The 14,568-nt window shown below is 47.4% G+C and overlaps 1 protein-coding gene across 8 annotated transcripts in view; it reads left to right on the top strand.

Moving 5' to 3' along the window:
• SMG7 (SMG7 nonsense mediated mRNA decay factor) overlaps positions 1-14,568 on the top strand; it is a 56,602-nt gene that overhangs the window by 939 nt on the left and 41,095 nt on the right. For 3 of the 8 annotated variants that reach the window (XM_071435971.1, XM_071435975.1, XM_071435977.1), the window contains exon 1: positions 5,434-5,739. The exons of 1 other annotated variant lie outside the window; for it this stretch is intronic. In XM_071435971.1, coding sequence (XP_071292072.1) covers positions 5,711-5,739 — 29 coding nt within the window. In that variant the 5' untranslated portion in view covers positions 5,434-5,710. Of the gene's footprint in view, positions 1-5,433; positions 5,740-14,568 lie in introns of those variants that run through there. 4 more of the 8 variants (XM_071435973.1, XM_071435978.1, XM_071435972.1 and 1 more) reach the window with 2 other exon arrangements.

Genomic DNA, 14,568 nt, shown 5'->3' with positions numbered 1-14,568 from the left:
CATCAGGAGGAATTTCTTCACAGAAGGGGTGATTAGACATTGGAATGGGTTGCCCAGAGAGGTGGTGGAGTCTCTGTCCCTGGAAATATATAAGGAAAGGCTGGACGTGGCACTCAATGCCATGATGTAGCTGACAAGGTGGTAATTAGTCATAGATTGGACTTGATGGCCTCAGAGGTCTTTTCCAGCTTAACTGATTCTGTGATCTGCACAAGTCAGTGCTCATGAGCAGCAACATGTGTTCCCCCTGCTGCTCAGGCAGTCCCTGCATAGGTCTCCCAGCTGCTCCAGCCCCAGCACAACATTGCTGCAGCCCATTAGGGAAAATAACTTGTGGGGCTTCAGCTTCACCCAACACATCAATTTCATTGCCTGAAAGAGACCAACATTAAATAGATGCTATGCATTCACCAAAAACCAGACTTTACTGCAAGGCAAACTAGTACCAGACTACCCAGCTGTCTAATTCTCTAAATGTCTCATTTGTAGGACTGCAGCATTGTTGTTCTTCACTAAAGAAGCTCCTTGCCCTGAGCAAGAGTCAGCAGAGCCCTCTCTGCCTGCAGCCACTAAGAAGAGCTGCATGCAGCTGCCTTCAGCCCCTTCCTGAAGGCTGTCCTGGCCTCATCTCTGGCTCCTACATACAGATTTTTCTCTCAGCAGGGAGTTTTTTGCCACCAACAGGTCTCCCTTGCTACCTTCATCTGTCTTCCTCCTCTGTCCTTAAGAGGACACTCCCCAGACATTAATTTCTGCCTTTTCATGGCAGAGGCTTTTAGCCCTACCCACAGCACTGTGCTGTGTTTCTCCATGTCCTGTTAAGATTAATTATTAACAGTCTTTTGCTCGAAAATTTTTTCCCTCCCAGCTCAGCCAGGTGCTGGGATACTCATCAGCCTGAGTGATATGAAGGAGCAAGACCACTAGGGAATGAACCTAGGAAATCAGTGTTCACCTCCTGCACATTCCCACTCAGGATGGTGTCCTACCCCCTTCCCTTGGAGGTGGTACAACTGCCCTGATATGAAATATGGGGGTGTGCCCTTTATGAGAAGATTTTTCACTGGTTCCTTTTATATAGAAGAGGCTGAAATTGAGGTGAGACAGCTGATTTTTTTATTAATCCTGACCCCATTCCCTGCCAATTTTGCATGGGAAATTTTGCAGGGGAGCATGTTTTCCCTTCTGCAGCTTATACAACCTGCAGCTGTAGGAGCATTAAGCGCTGCTGTTGCAGAAGGCACAAGTGGACAAAACTGCTGGTGGCCAAGTTCTCCCACTGCCTGGTGATGCCAAACACATCCCACTGCTCCTGACAGCTCCTGCCATGCAGCTGAATCTCTCTGCCTGCTTTGTTTCACACGGAGAGTTTGACCTTAAACACCACTGAAAGATCAAGATCACCCGTCCAGACGTAGGTTACACACTGCCTGGCCATGGTGGGGACAAGGTGGAACCCAGCACTGCCAGGCCATGTGAGGATGAGGTCTGGGCAGGCTCTGGCAGAGTCTGTAGCTCTTCCCTGGCTTTCCTGCTGGATGGTGAGTGATGTGGTAAATCAGCTGTCACTTAGCAACGCTGCCGGCTGGGGAGCGGCGGCAGGTTTTGGTGCGGGAGCGATGCCTGCAAGGCTGTGCAGTGGTTATTTCACCTTTTCCCCCTCAGTGTTTCCCAACCCAGCGTGTATTTTCTTTCACTTGCTGCTTTCCCTGAACATGTGGGTGCAGGTTTCCCATGGCTGAAGACAGCAGCCCCAGCTGCAGGAGCCACATGTTCCCTGCCAGCCTCCCTGGGGTTGTTGTGCAGTGCTGGAGCACCCCGAGACCCCCAGTGGATTTGAGCTCCAGCCCAGCCCATGGTGGCACCTGCAGAGCTGGCACAGCAGGACACAGAGGGGGCAGAAGGATGATTAGCTGGGGTTTATTCCCTGAGGGAGACAGCAGCATGGACAAACACAGGGACCTGCCTACAGAGGCAGCTCATATCAGCACTGCAAAATCGTTGTCTATGGGACTTGAGACCTGTTAAGCACACCTGGAACATGGCCTGAGGCTCACACCAAGGGTATTTCTGCACATGGATTTGTCCAGCTCTTCACCATCTGCACAGCCAGGCCTCAAGAGCAGGGGGCCGTGCAGCAGAAGGCAGGAAGGTCATGGCTGTGTTCATGGGCTGAGGGATGGGGACCCCTCAGTGCTCCCTGTACTGCCTCTCACCTTGTCCCTCCTCTTGGGAGCAGGAAGAGAAGCCTTCCAGCTTAAGGCTTTTAAACTAACAGTCTGCAAACTCTTCAAAAGAACTCAAATCTATCAGAGAAAAGGACAATTAGAGGGGCTTAAACCATTTGTGAACCCATCCTGGCATATTTTGGAGCCTTTTCTGATGAGGGTTGAGAAGCACATTCAGTTCTGCTCCCCACATGCTAGCCCTATGACTCTAAGAAATTTTTGTAATGCAACAATGCACTTTAAAAGAAAAAAAAAAAAAAAAAAAAAGAAAGAGGCCTTTCCTTGAGAAGAAGCAAAAAATCTTGAATAAGGGAGGGAGTGCTCACCTGATAGCCCAGTTGGAATAAAACCCCTGGTTCCCACAAAGGCAGATTTTTAGTTTATACCCATTTTTGAGATACAATCTGAATGTATCTAGCCAAAACTCAGGCTTGCAAACCCAGCCCATGGGAGGGAAAAGATTTGCAAATATAAAGCCAGACTGAGCTGGCAGATTGGGCCAGGCCAGGCAGGCCAAGCTGACCCAGTTGCTCATGGAACAACAGCATAGGACAATAAATGGAAGCACTTGGGAGTAGCTGCTATGCTGGGAGCCTTGTTGAGATGGAGGGAGCTGCCAAAGCCACAATGACCAGGTCTGAGGCCACATGGGGTGGGACAGCCTGGCCCAAAGGGAGAAATCTTCCATTTTGGATGACCCTTTGTAGGAGCGGACATTCAAACAAAGAGGGAGTAAACAAGGCTGAAAAGCAGCCAGTGAAAGACATGACTTAAAACTGAGGTTTGAAAAATTATGAGTAGCCTGGGGAGCTCTTCTCAGGGCTTGGTTTCTCAGGGCTTGGTTTATCATGCACTGGAAGAGGATGCCCAAGGGTGCCATGAGATAAAGCTGGAGATCTATAGAGGTTGAGGACTGTGAACTGACCCCAAGTGCTGTGCAGTGTTTCTGGGACACTGGCCTGACATTTGAGGCAATCTCCTGGGGAAGGTCAGCCTGGGAACCAGCTCCTCTCTTGCCCACGCTCAGCAACACCAGCTGGCCACAGGTGCAATTATCTTGGCAGCCCTTTTAATGTTTCTGAGGTTACAGCTTGGACCAGTCTGTGCAGGTGGGATTGTGGCTGGGTTCATGGGATGGGCAGTGAGGCTGAGGCACTCAGCATGGATCCCTGGGAATGGCTGCTTGCTCTCTCCTTTCCAAAAGTGAGCTAGCTTTTAGTCAGTGTGAAAGGGTACTTCTGCTCAGAATGTGCAGCACTTATTCTCAAAAAATTAAAAGGAAATTTGTTACTTTATCAATTATAAGGATTAGAAGGAATTTCTCTAAGAAATGAGGCCTATTTTATAATTTTTTCTTTCTTCTGGGTGATATTTGCAAGGAAATAATGAAGGCTTAACAAACCTCTACACAGTTGAAATTCCTGAAGTTTTACATAGAGGTTATATTTGGGGAAAAGAGATTATTATTAGGGTAAGATGAGGCTTTTGTCACTAACAATTCAAAATCTAAGTAGAATAATCTGGGATGATAACAAATACGCTTTACTCATGATAACATTACCAATCAGGAAGAATAGAGGACAAAATTAGGATTGTTTAGGTATCTTCATGCTTTGTTTCTTCTTTTGAATACTGTTGAGTGCTAATTCCCCACATCACAACATTTAGATTGAAATAATCACCAAACCTGCAGAGAATTTGATGTTTCATCATTCAGCTGTTGAGCTGTTCACTCATCTTTGCTTGATCCCAGGTTTTCATGCTGAGCAGCAGGAGAATTTGATGTCTCAATGACATAAAAGCCAAAGTTTGGCACGGAGACAGAGGACAGTCCAGTGCCACCTCTGTCCATGAAAATATCCACACCTGAATATATTTTCAATATATATTTTCAACCTGAAAAAAATGTGGGGGACTTATTTTTGAAACATGATCTTTCATTTTGTCCTCAGGTCACTTACAGACTCAAATGACACAACTTTTATTAGCCAGACACCTCGTGCTCATCTGATCCCAAATTTTCCTCTGCCTTATTTCTTCAGGCTGGCTCATTTGCTCAAATGGGCACTGAACTCAGTGGGATTTTTCCTGCCACAAAAAAAAAAAAAAAAAAAAAAAAAAAAAAAAAAAATTGGAGCACAAATCAAGTCACCAAGTCAGCATGGGAGGTGGGACCACATGGGATAAGTAGTGGAAATACTGTAAATATTGAGCAGTGATAGAATGTTGCACCCAGGTGCAAGGTTACTCCCTGATGTGCCCAGGTCCTGGCTCCATGCTGAGGGGGAGCTATGTCCAGCTCCAGAGTCCCCAGCACAGGAAGAACACGGAGCTGCTGGAGTGAGTCCGGACAAGGCTACCAAGATGATCAGAGGGATGGAACAGCTTTGTTATGAAGAAAGGCTGGGAGAATTGGGGTTGTTCAGCCTGGAGAAAATAAACTTCAGTGTGACCTAATTGTCTCAAGACAGGAGAGACCTGAAGCTCCTGGAGCAGGCCCAGAGGAGGCTGAGGAGATGAGGAAGGGCGTGGAGCAGCTCTCTCGAGGAACCTGTGGCTGTTCAGCCTCCAGAGCAGACCCAGCTGAGAGGGGCCCTCATCCCCCTGTGTCCCTGCCTGCAGGGAGGGCTCAGAGCAAGGATCAGGCTCTGCTCCCTGGGGCCCAGCAATGGGACAAGGGACCATGGGCAGAAATGGATGCCCAAGAAGTTCCACCTGAGCATGACCAAGAACTTCTTTCCTGTGCAGTGACTGAGCACTGGAGCAGAGACCAGAGAGGCTGTGGAGTCTCTCATTTGGAGGTATTCCAGACCTGTCAGGACACAATCCTGTGCCATGTGCTCTGGAATGACCCTGCTTGAGCAGAGAGGGGGGACCCAATGACCCACTGTGATCCCTTCCAATCTGCCCCGTTCTGTGTTCCTGTAACTCTGTGGCGGGGCCCCCGCTAGCCCCAAGGGCCTCCCGGTGAGCGGCCCCTCCGAGGGCCGAGGGGAGCGGTGACAAAGCCGGCGGTGGCGGCGCGGCTCGGGCGGCGGATGCAGGCCCCGGGATGCGCCGCGGTTGCCATGGCGACGCCCCACCGCCCCCTCGGTTGCCATGGCAGCGGGCGGGGGAAGGGTTTGCCGGTGGCGCCGCCGGAAGTGCCGGCGGGGGCGGGGTCCGGCCCGGAAGCGCGGCCGGCGCGGCGGGAGGGCCGCAGCGGCTCGGCGGGGCGGGCGAGCGGCGAGCGGACGCCGCCGGTGCCGGAGCGGCGGAGCCGGGGCTGCCCGGGCCGCCGAGGGGCCGGAGCGGCGGGGCCGGCGGGGCGCGGGCGGGCCTGCCGGGCCGGAGCGCAGAGCGGGAACACCCCGCCCCTTCCTCCCCGCGGGCCCTGCACGGGAAGATGGCGGCGGCGGGAGGCGGCGGCGGCGGTGGCGCGGGGGCGGCGGGCCGGCCCGGGCTGTGAGAGCCGCGGCGGGACGGGCGGCGAGCGGCGGAGGATGAGCCTGCTGTGCGCGCAGTATCTCCGGTGAGTCTCTCCGGGGCGCGGCGGGCAGGCGAGGCCGCGGCCGGGCGGCCCGGGAACGGCGGGGAGAGGGCGGACCCGGAGCCCTCGGGCCTCGCAGCGGCTCTGAGGGGCGCTGGGCCGTGCCCGGGCCGGTGTGCGGGACCCGGCCCCCGCGCTCCCGAGCCCCGCGGGCGGCCGGGCTCGGCTGCCGCATGGTCCAGGGCTCCCCAGCAAGGTCACGCCGGTGCCGTGGAGCCGCGGGGAGGGTGGGAGAGTCCAGCGGCTTCCCTGGCGGAATTCCCCATCGCTTTCCGAGGGGGTGGCCCGGTAACCCAGCGCTGCGGAGCGAACCCAGGTTTGACCCCGGCTGCGGAGCGGGAGCAGCGCTCGCAGCCCCGGGAGGTGCTCTGGGAGAACGGGAGTAGCTGGAGTCGTGTCTCAGCCCTCGCCATCAGCTGGAAGTCCTCAGTCACGGCTGGCACAGCCGGTCTGTGCCGGGCACGGGCAGCGGAGGGCTTGGGAGAGGAGTGAGGCTGCCAGGGCTGTGCTTTCATACTGAACCGTTCCCCAGTCCCTCAAGTCGAGAGCACGAGATAGCTCACGGTGATACGAGCAGAACTTTGATAGGCTCTGGGGTGAATTTACACCCAAATGCTCGTTCTCTAGTGGTTCTCTAGTGGTTTTGGAGAGCAGCGTCGTGAGCTACAAATGGCTTTTCAGTAGCTGTAAAGTACTCACTGTCCAGGTTCGTGATCGTGTTGTGTCACCCTTGATGCTTCCAGAACACCTCATGGAAAAGGAGTAGGTATGCTAAAAGGGCATGCACGTTCCTACTGAGGAGTTCAGGGCTTGGGAGGGATTTAGAAGGAGTGAATCCAATGAGGATTTTGCATTTCTAAAGCACTTTCTATACAGAGTTCTGAAACACTTCGACAGTCTCTCCAAATTCCTCCCTTCCTCCTCATCTTGTCTTTTGCCTCTGCTTCCTTCTGTTATCCCAGATCCTACCTCAGGTTGATTTCTTCAAAAAAGAAAAAAATGTAATATTTTTTTATTTAATAATGAATTTATGACCTTTTGCTCTTCCAGATGAGTATACCTATGCTGTCATGAAACTTCTTCCTTCTTTCTTTCCTCTTACATCATGACAAAGCTTTTAAATGTTTTATTATTAGCACTCTTCTATCAGCAGAAGACTTGCTTTTTTATTGTAGGACATGTCTTAATAATACTGTGACATGTGGCTCCGTGTTCCCTCCTGTGAGTGCACGTGTCCTTTGGGCTGTGGGAGGCTGTACCATGTTACACATGTCCCTGCTCCTGTCACCTTCCTGCACCACCAAGCTCTTCCATAGCACTTTGCTGTGCCAAGCTGGAAATCCTTCCTGCAAGCTGTGGGCAGGAATCACCAGTTTCTCCTCTCTTTGTTCCTCTCACACTTCAGCTCATCCTGGGTTGTTCCTGCTTTTTCCTGGCTGCTTTGTTTATGTTGTGCCAAAGCAACAGGACTGGAGCGTGTGCACATAACTAATGTGTTACAGTCAGTGTCTCTGTCACCAAGAGCCTCATCTCTTCCTAAAACAGGACAGTCCCCCTTCTAAACTTTTCATCACCTTCCTTCTGCCTCTGAAGACCATTTGGGTTTGTTCTCTCTACAGAAGGTGTGCTTGGGGAAGGTTTCCTTGAAAAGCTGTGAAAGGCTTTTTGCATCCACAGAACGTACATTTAAATTGTTTGATTTGCATAGGGCAGAAATGCAGCTGCAGATTACTGCAGCCCAAGCTCATAAAGGGAACTGGGAATTAAGCCTCAGACTCTCAGAGCCAGTTCTGTTAGTCCTCTGTCTAAAGGAGGAGGGCATGCTCCTTTTTACTGAGGCAGGACAGGCTCAATCCAAATGTAGAAGGGATAGGCCAAAGTGTAACAATGTGAGAGGGCAGCTTAGCAAAATGTTGTGCCAAATGAAGACATGAGGCAAGCAGTCTGTGCTGTCTTCATTGTCTTAACACTAAGGAGGGACAGAAAAGTTTCTGCAAGAAATCGTTTTTCTGTGTATTTGGATTTTAGACAGATTTCTAAGGTGAACATGTAACGATTGAATACCTAGTGAAATAATGACTCTGCAAGAATCAAGCTGTTGAAATGATGAGTGGGGAAGAATGGACTTTTAGCTGGACTACCTTAACTCTTCCACTTCTGGGTTCTTGCTTTCTGTATGTGTGTGAATCAGCTATTTTAAAATGCTGTCCTTGAAGGACTGTGCCCCTTCAATCAACCTGTGAGAACTGAGGAACACATGAGCCCCCTACAGAAGTCTTCCAGGAAGAGCAAATAAGGTCAGGCTTCGTGTACTGAGTCTTTGAAAAGTTGCAGGAAAGTCTGTTTTTAAGTCATCTTCCTATGTTGCAATAGATTTTTGGGATTTTTGCTTTCCCAGTTTTATCCTTTTCAAAGTCATCTGTCAAGGGTATTGGAGTATATCCTCTCCCATCTAGTTTCCTACATACTTCACTGGAGTCATTGTTTGAGTCACTTCTCAAAGACTTGCACTGCATCTGGTAAGGTGAGTAGACCTTTCAGAGGGCTCTTTTAGGAGACAAGAACCTAAAAGATATTTTAGGAAACAGGGACATTGTTCAAGTCTCCCTGTTCAGGTGAATCTGTTCATTGCCACTGGCTGAAAATTTGTATCCATGCTATTTGTGCTGCTTAGGGAATCTACAAGTACTCTCCAGAAATCAAATTAATCTCACAGGGCACTTATTTTAAACTAGACATTTCATGTATCCTGCTAGATATAAAAAGTCACTTTTAAGCAAAATATCACTGAAAGGATTTCTGACACAATAGCACAGAAACTTGTGAGCACATCCATTTTATAAGCCCGTGTTGAGCTTTAGTCCATGTTTATTCACTTCAGAGAAATGATCTTCAATGCCAATTTTATGTGTTAATGTTCAAAAAGGAGTTAACTAGGATTCAGAAGTTTAGCAGTTTGACAAATGATTGTCTCAACTGCACTTCAAAAAGATGTGAGCTCAGTTACCAGTTAAATGGGGCATTGCTCTGGTAAACTGTGGCTTTTAGCACAAGCACAAATGTAGAATAAAAAGTGCTTGAATTACAGGGCTTGAACACTGCTTAGAAATTCCAGTGCTGATGAACCAGTAGGTAGTTTCCTGTAGCCTTATGATGAGGCTATAACCAAATTCATTAAAGGTTTGACTGCTTTAATAATTCAAATTGTGGGTCTCTTTTTTGAAGACTCATCAGTAGCTCCATTAACTTGTGCATCTGCTGTGTCTCTTCATGGTTACTCCTTTGCTGTCTGCCAGCCTGTGACACACCTCTTTGCAGAGTTTCTGCTCTGTTGAAGGACGAGGCCAGAGCAGAGGTAATTGCAGTCTGTGTGTGAGCATGTTCTGGTACTGATTCCTGGTCAGAATGATGCAGAGGTGATGCTTGTCTGTGCTGGAAAGGCACCAACCAGAATACTGCTTGAATGAGTCTCAGCAAGGCTAAGGCAGTTATTTAATTATCTTGGGAGTATATGAAGGAAAAAGTTAGTAAATGTAACCTCTTAATAGAGAACCCTGTGTCCCTGCAATGGACTTCTGGAGTTGGCAGGGTCACAAGGCTGGAGGAGAGGCCTCAGGAGGCTCCTGTCCAGCCTCCTGCTTGCAGCAGGGACAGCTCTGGGCTCAGACCAAGTGCCCCGGGCTTGAAAACCTCCAGGGATGGAGACATTTCAGCCTTTTGGGGCAGCTTGAATATCCTTGTGGTGGAAAAGATTTTCTGTACATCCAGTCTGAACCTCGCCTGTTTTATCTTATGCCCATTGTCTCTTGTGCTCCCACATGGAGAGCTGGATCTATCTTGTCAGTCCCCTTCCTGGAGGCATGTGGCAGCTGTGGGTGCCCTGGAGCCTTCCCTGCCTCACACTGACCTAGCCTGGCTCCACAGCCTCTCCTCCAGTCCCAAATGCAAGTGCTCCAGCCCTGACTGCTCTGGAGGCCCTGCTCCAGTTGTTCCACAGCTTTCTTGATTTGTCTTGGTATCTGAACATGACCAAATCAGTCTTGGAAAGTATTCCCTCCAGCTTTTTGTTTTCTGAAATGATTAATGCTACTTTCATCCAGTGTTTACTCTTGAATTTTAAGCAAGATGTAGTGGGGTCTGCTTTGGCCTTCCAGGAGACCCCTCATAGCTTGATGTTTTCTTTGGGGAGCATAAAGTCTCCTTTCTAGTTTTGTCTTTTTTTTCTCTATATAAGATGTCTCCACCATTTGATAACTAGAATTTCTGCCAATATTTAATATGAGCAACACTTCTTATTCTTCTTTGAGGGTGAGAATAATGATTTTAAAAGGCAAAGATTGATGATGGCTGCTATTTACTTAGGATCAACAAGCTTTTTGTGGTGACCTATGAAACGAAAAGAATCACAATCAAAAAAGTGTCAGGCAATTCCCCACTGAGCTTTCTGCTGAAGGAAATACATCTTGCTGAGAGCCCCAAGACTCACACCATACTCCTCAGGTGTCTGGGCAGCAATTACTTGTTCCCTTTTTCCTATCATGGGCATCCAAATTATTGAGCATCCTCCTGTCACCCAGGGACAACTTGTGCTCAAGTCACTGTCACACCTGTGATAATTTTTTGTTTTTTAAACCTAGATTCCTAAGGAAACAAGTTGAAATGTCCTGCAGTTGGTTGCTGCCATTATAAGTTTGTGGAAGTTAGCTGGTTAGGTGATTATGTCTGGGTGATCCAAATGAGTGTGCCTGGTGAGAGAGAAGCAGGCAGAGCCCAGGGGTAAAGCAGCACTTCCAGAACTTCCCCTGAGCTGTGGTGTGCTGGTCTCTGTGCTGGGGTTTGGGCATGCTCCTTCATAGGGAGGTAGCAGCAGGGATGGCAGTGCCTGTGCAGGTTTGCAGGTGCTGGGCATATTTTCCTGCTGGAGGGGCTGGCAGGAAGGTGAACATGTGCCAGGGAGAAGAGGGCTGCAGTAACCAGAGAACGTGACTTGCTTGGCACTTGGCAAAAGCTCGGCCGTACAAGGGTGGGTTTTAAACTTGAACAGCTCTTGATGGAAGTTTCTCACTCTCCCTCACCCTCACCCCTGATGTGATGGCAAAAGTTTATGAGTTTGTGGCCAAGTCTAAAGAAGCTGAACTGGGGAACCACACGAGGTTAAAACTGCTTTAGTTTTGTTTTTTACCCATGGGGTTTCGTTCAAGTTGGTTTCCTGGTCCCGTCCATTGTGTTACTACAGATGTGCTGACAAAAAGGGTGAAGCTGTGTGCAACAGGATTGAAGCACTACTGGTTAAGAGTGGGGTGGGACTGCTGCTTGGAGTGATAGTGCTCATTATCAATCAAGTGCCCACTGAGCCACAACCCCAGTAAATAGTGTCCTGTTTCCTAAAATATGGCTGTAGCTACATATAGAATATCATCCTTATAGAATGTACCTGGTCTCACTGTCCACAAACCATACCCCTATTTCCAGTCTGGACTGAGAGTCTCCCCTTGCTGCAGAACACAGTGTGTGCTCTTACTGCACTCTCTTTGTGCTCTGCTGTGAGGTTACTTGCACCACAGTGTTCCAGTGACCTAGAAGTGCAGGTTAGTGTAAGTAAAGTTACAGCTGTATTTATTTATTTATTTATTTATGATGGCAGGGATGATTCCTGTAGCAATTAGTTCTTGTTCTAACCTGCATATTCCTATGTAGTTTGAATCTTTATTGGAAAAGAGAAAGTTCTGTTGTGGCAGTAAAACCAGGTGATGCTTGTCTGAAGTGTTAATGAGGGAGGGCACCAAAGCATTTTGAGAAGGCTGCCCTTGTCCCTGAGTATGGGGGTTGGAGGGTTTTTTTCCTCAGTTTCTTCATTTCAGTGCATGGTAAGAAGGTACATTTTCTTGGTGAATTAGCTGTTTTATTTAAGTAGTCAGTGTAAAGTATACTGTGATATTCTGGCTACTTGCAAAATCCATTTCTTATCCTAAGAAGTCATAACAAGTAACCATAGCTTGGTCCAGTGAGATGATTTGGCCTCTAAATAAGCTGAATTGTATCACAAACTTTTAATTTAAGCAACTTAAATCTGTTAAATCAATGTATCTGGAAACTGAAGCTTCCCTGCTTTTTTTAGTTTGCCACATTGGCTGTTGTGGGCATTTCCTATTGGAGAAAGAAAGGTTGAGTTGATGGGAGAAGTCAGTGACTTGATGGATAAATACCTTGGCATGTTCCCTGCCCTGCTCAGCCAGCAAAAATGAGTATAGAAGGAGAATAATTGCAGTTCAAGTGCATGGTGACTGGGGAGGGAAAAGTGGATAATTTGCTGTAGGATCTGATTTTGTTGGATGAGGAGCTGCTGGGGATTGTAGAGGTTTAAGGGTTCTTCATCTTCACAACAGTAGCAGAGATTCACTCATAGCAGCAGGCTGGTAGAAGAGCAGTTAAAGAATGAAGCTATAATTTGTAAGGAATATATGTGGGAGGACACTAGTTGTTGCTTTCATTACTTTGAACTTGAGGATTGTCCTCATCTTACTGGAAAAACTGCACAGCTGCTGTCAGGCAGGAGGGGAAGAAACCCACAGATTTTTCCCTTAAAATCATTAGCAGAGATGCATACTTTGATTCTGTACTTTTTAATGTATTATGAGGGAGTAATAGATTTCAGTGGTGTTTGGGAAAACACAGGTTTTCCTGTGCTCAGGGAGGGATATGGTATCTTATTTCTCCATCTAACTGCTGTGGACAGAATAGAGGAATAACAGATTGTTTGTTGTGAAGTGATGTGAGGACTCTGGGCCTTCATTTCTCATGATTCCAGGGTGGAGGGCTGGTGGCTTTGTCTGTGTGAGCCCTTGAGTGGTTGCACTGGGCAGGGCATTGCTGGAAGCATTACAGCTGTACAGGAGCCATCACTAGCTGCCACTTGTGCAGCCCTGCTCCAAGTCCTGCCCTTGGGCCACATTTCTACACTTGTCTGCCCACTGCCGCTCTTCCCATTTGAATTTAAGACAAAGTTTTCGTTGTGAACTTGAGGACTTCCCAGATGACCAAATGAGGGGGAAGTGGCTTAAAGAGTGTTCTGAAGCTGGGTATTTAAATTGCTCTGAGTTAAATCAGCAGGTACTTGTTCAGATCAGTGTAATCCTGTGATTTGGGGTGGAATAAACTTCTTGGAGTGACATTAGGTGTGCTTTCTCTTCTTTCTGTATTCCAGTCAGACTTCTCTTGGATTATTCACACTGGCTTCTGCACTCAAGGGATTATCATAAGGAACCAGAAGGCTGAGGAGTCTGAATCTCTTGGGTTTGTTACAGAGCTGTGGGTGACAGACTGAATTTCACTGATGGGGCTCCACTCAGAGATACCCTTGAAGTACTTAGGAGTCCTGCTAGAATTAATATTCTCTTCCATCTTCAGGGAAAACAAATATAATATTTCTCAAAGTACTTACTATGTCCTGAATACATCAGCAGTCTATCTCTCATTTTTTTTATTTCATGTTTTTGGTGCTGAAAGTGTCCTCTAGTGCTCAGCCTCATTGAACAGTATTCTGCTTTGTCTGATGGTGGTATGGGTAAAGCTGATTTTTATTTTGTTTCTCCCCATCCTCTCCTCTGACGCATTGTCTGTTTTGGGTCTGCAGGCCCTGCTTGTTGTACAGCTGAATTATCTGAGAGCTACTCTCTAGCTGTTAGAAAATGAGAAATTCATTTTGAGTGTGGAACCTTTAAGACTGATTTTGCCAAAATAGTGTTGGGAACATTTCTTGAACTACTTAAAGGAAACTACTTTTTTCTCTGGAAAACAGAAAAACAGGCGTTTTGGGCATTAAGCATATTTACTTCAGACTTTGGTGTTTCCTGATGTCTTAATTTAATGAGGCCTTGAGAGTTGTTCCTATTTGGTCAGGCTATGGCAAGGGGCAGTTTGTTTGGAGCCTGCCTGTTTTGGGCCCCCTGGACCCCCCATAATCTGTGCTGTGTTATTTACCACATCTTAACTTCCCTACACATGAAGAATAAATTAATTTTCGATAAATCTGCTGGGGAAACCAGTTTTTCCCTTTGTTTTATGCTAGTCCTGTAAATAGTGCTGCTGTCTTTTGAAATTCTCCTGGGATTTGATTTGCCATGCCCTGTGTTGGTCTGGCCATGGTGTGGAGAAAGCATGTGGATATTGCCATGTGTCCAACAGCTGTGACTGTGTGATAATCTTTTTTTAACCCAAACAACCTTTGACAGCTTTGGTTCCTTCTGCAAACATTACTGCTTTTGGCAGGGCCTTTGGGCATTCCTGCTCTTAATTCAAGGTACACTTGAGCTGTTATGAGGGATCTTCAGGGCACATTTTCCAAACTAGCCTAATAATAACTGAAAATGGAAATGCTAATCCTCTATACCTATGGAGAAGGAAGAATGGGACAAGACTTCTGGCTGTTGATGTTGTCTGTGTTGAAGTAGTGTAAATGCTTGTTGATGACATTGCCATAACCAAATTTGTGAGCAGAGAGACTTGATCCAGCCAGGTATTCCCAGGAAAAAGCCAGTCTGTTGGTAAGAATTGTGTTCAAAGGATTTAAACCACATTTATAAGTATTAAAGAAAGACCTAGACCCACCAAAAGTGTACAAAAACATGAAAACTGAAGCAGCTCTTAGAGCTCAAACATGCTGTTCCAGTTACTAGAAAAATAAAGGAAATATTATTTCAATTTTTTTTAAAGTGAGATTTCTGTATTGGTTAATGATTGTAAATTCAATTATTAAAATATGCAGAGTAAATTTGCAATAAAAATCTAGAAGGATTTTCATTTGTCTTAATA

The sequence above is a fragment of the Agelaius tricolor genome, unplaced genomic scaffold, assembly GCF_023055355.1.
Source record: "Agelaius tricolor isolate 1412-34295 unplaced genomic scaffold, bAgeTri1.0.p SCAF_11, whole genome shotgun sequence".
NCBI lineage: Eukaryota > Metazoa > Chordata > Aves > Passeriformes > Icteridae > Agelaius > Agelaius tricolor.
Note: the sequence above shows the minus strand (reverse complement) of the source record. Positions and strands in the feature narration are given on the sequence as shown.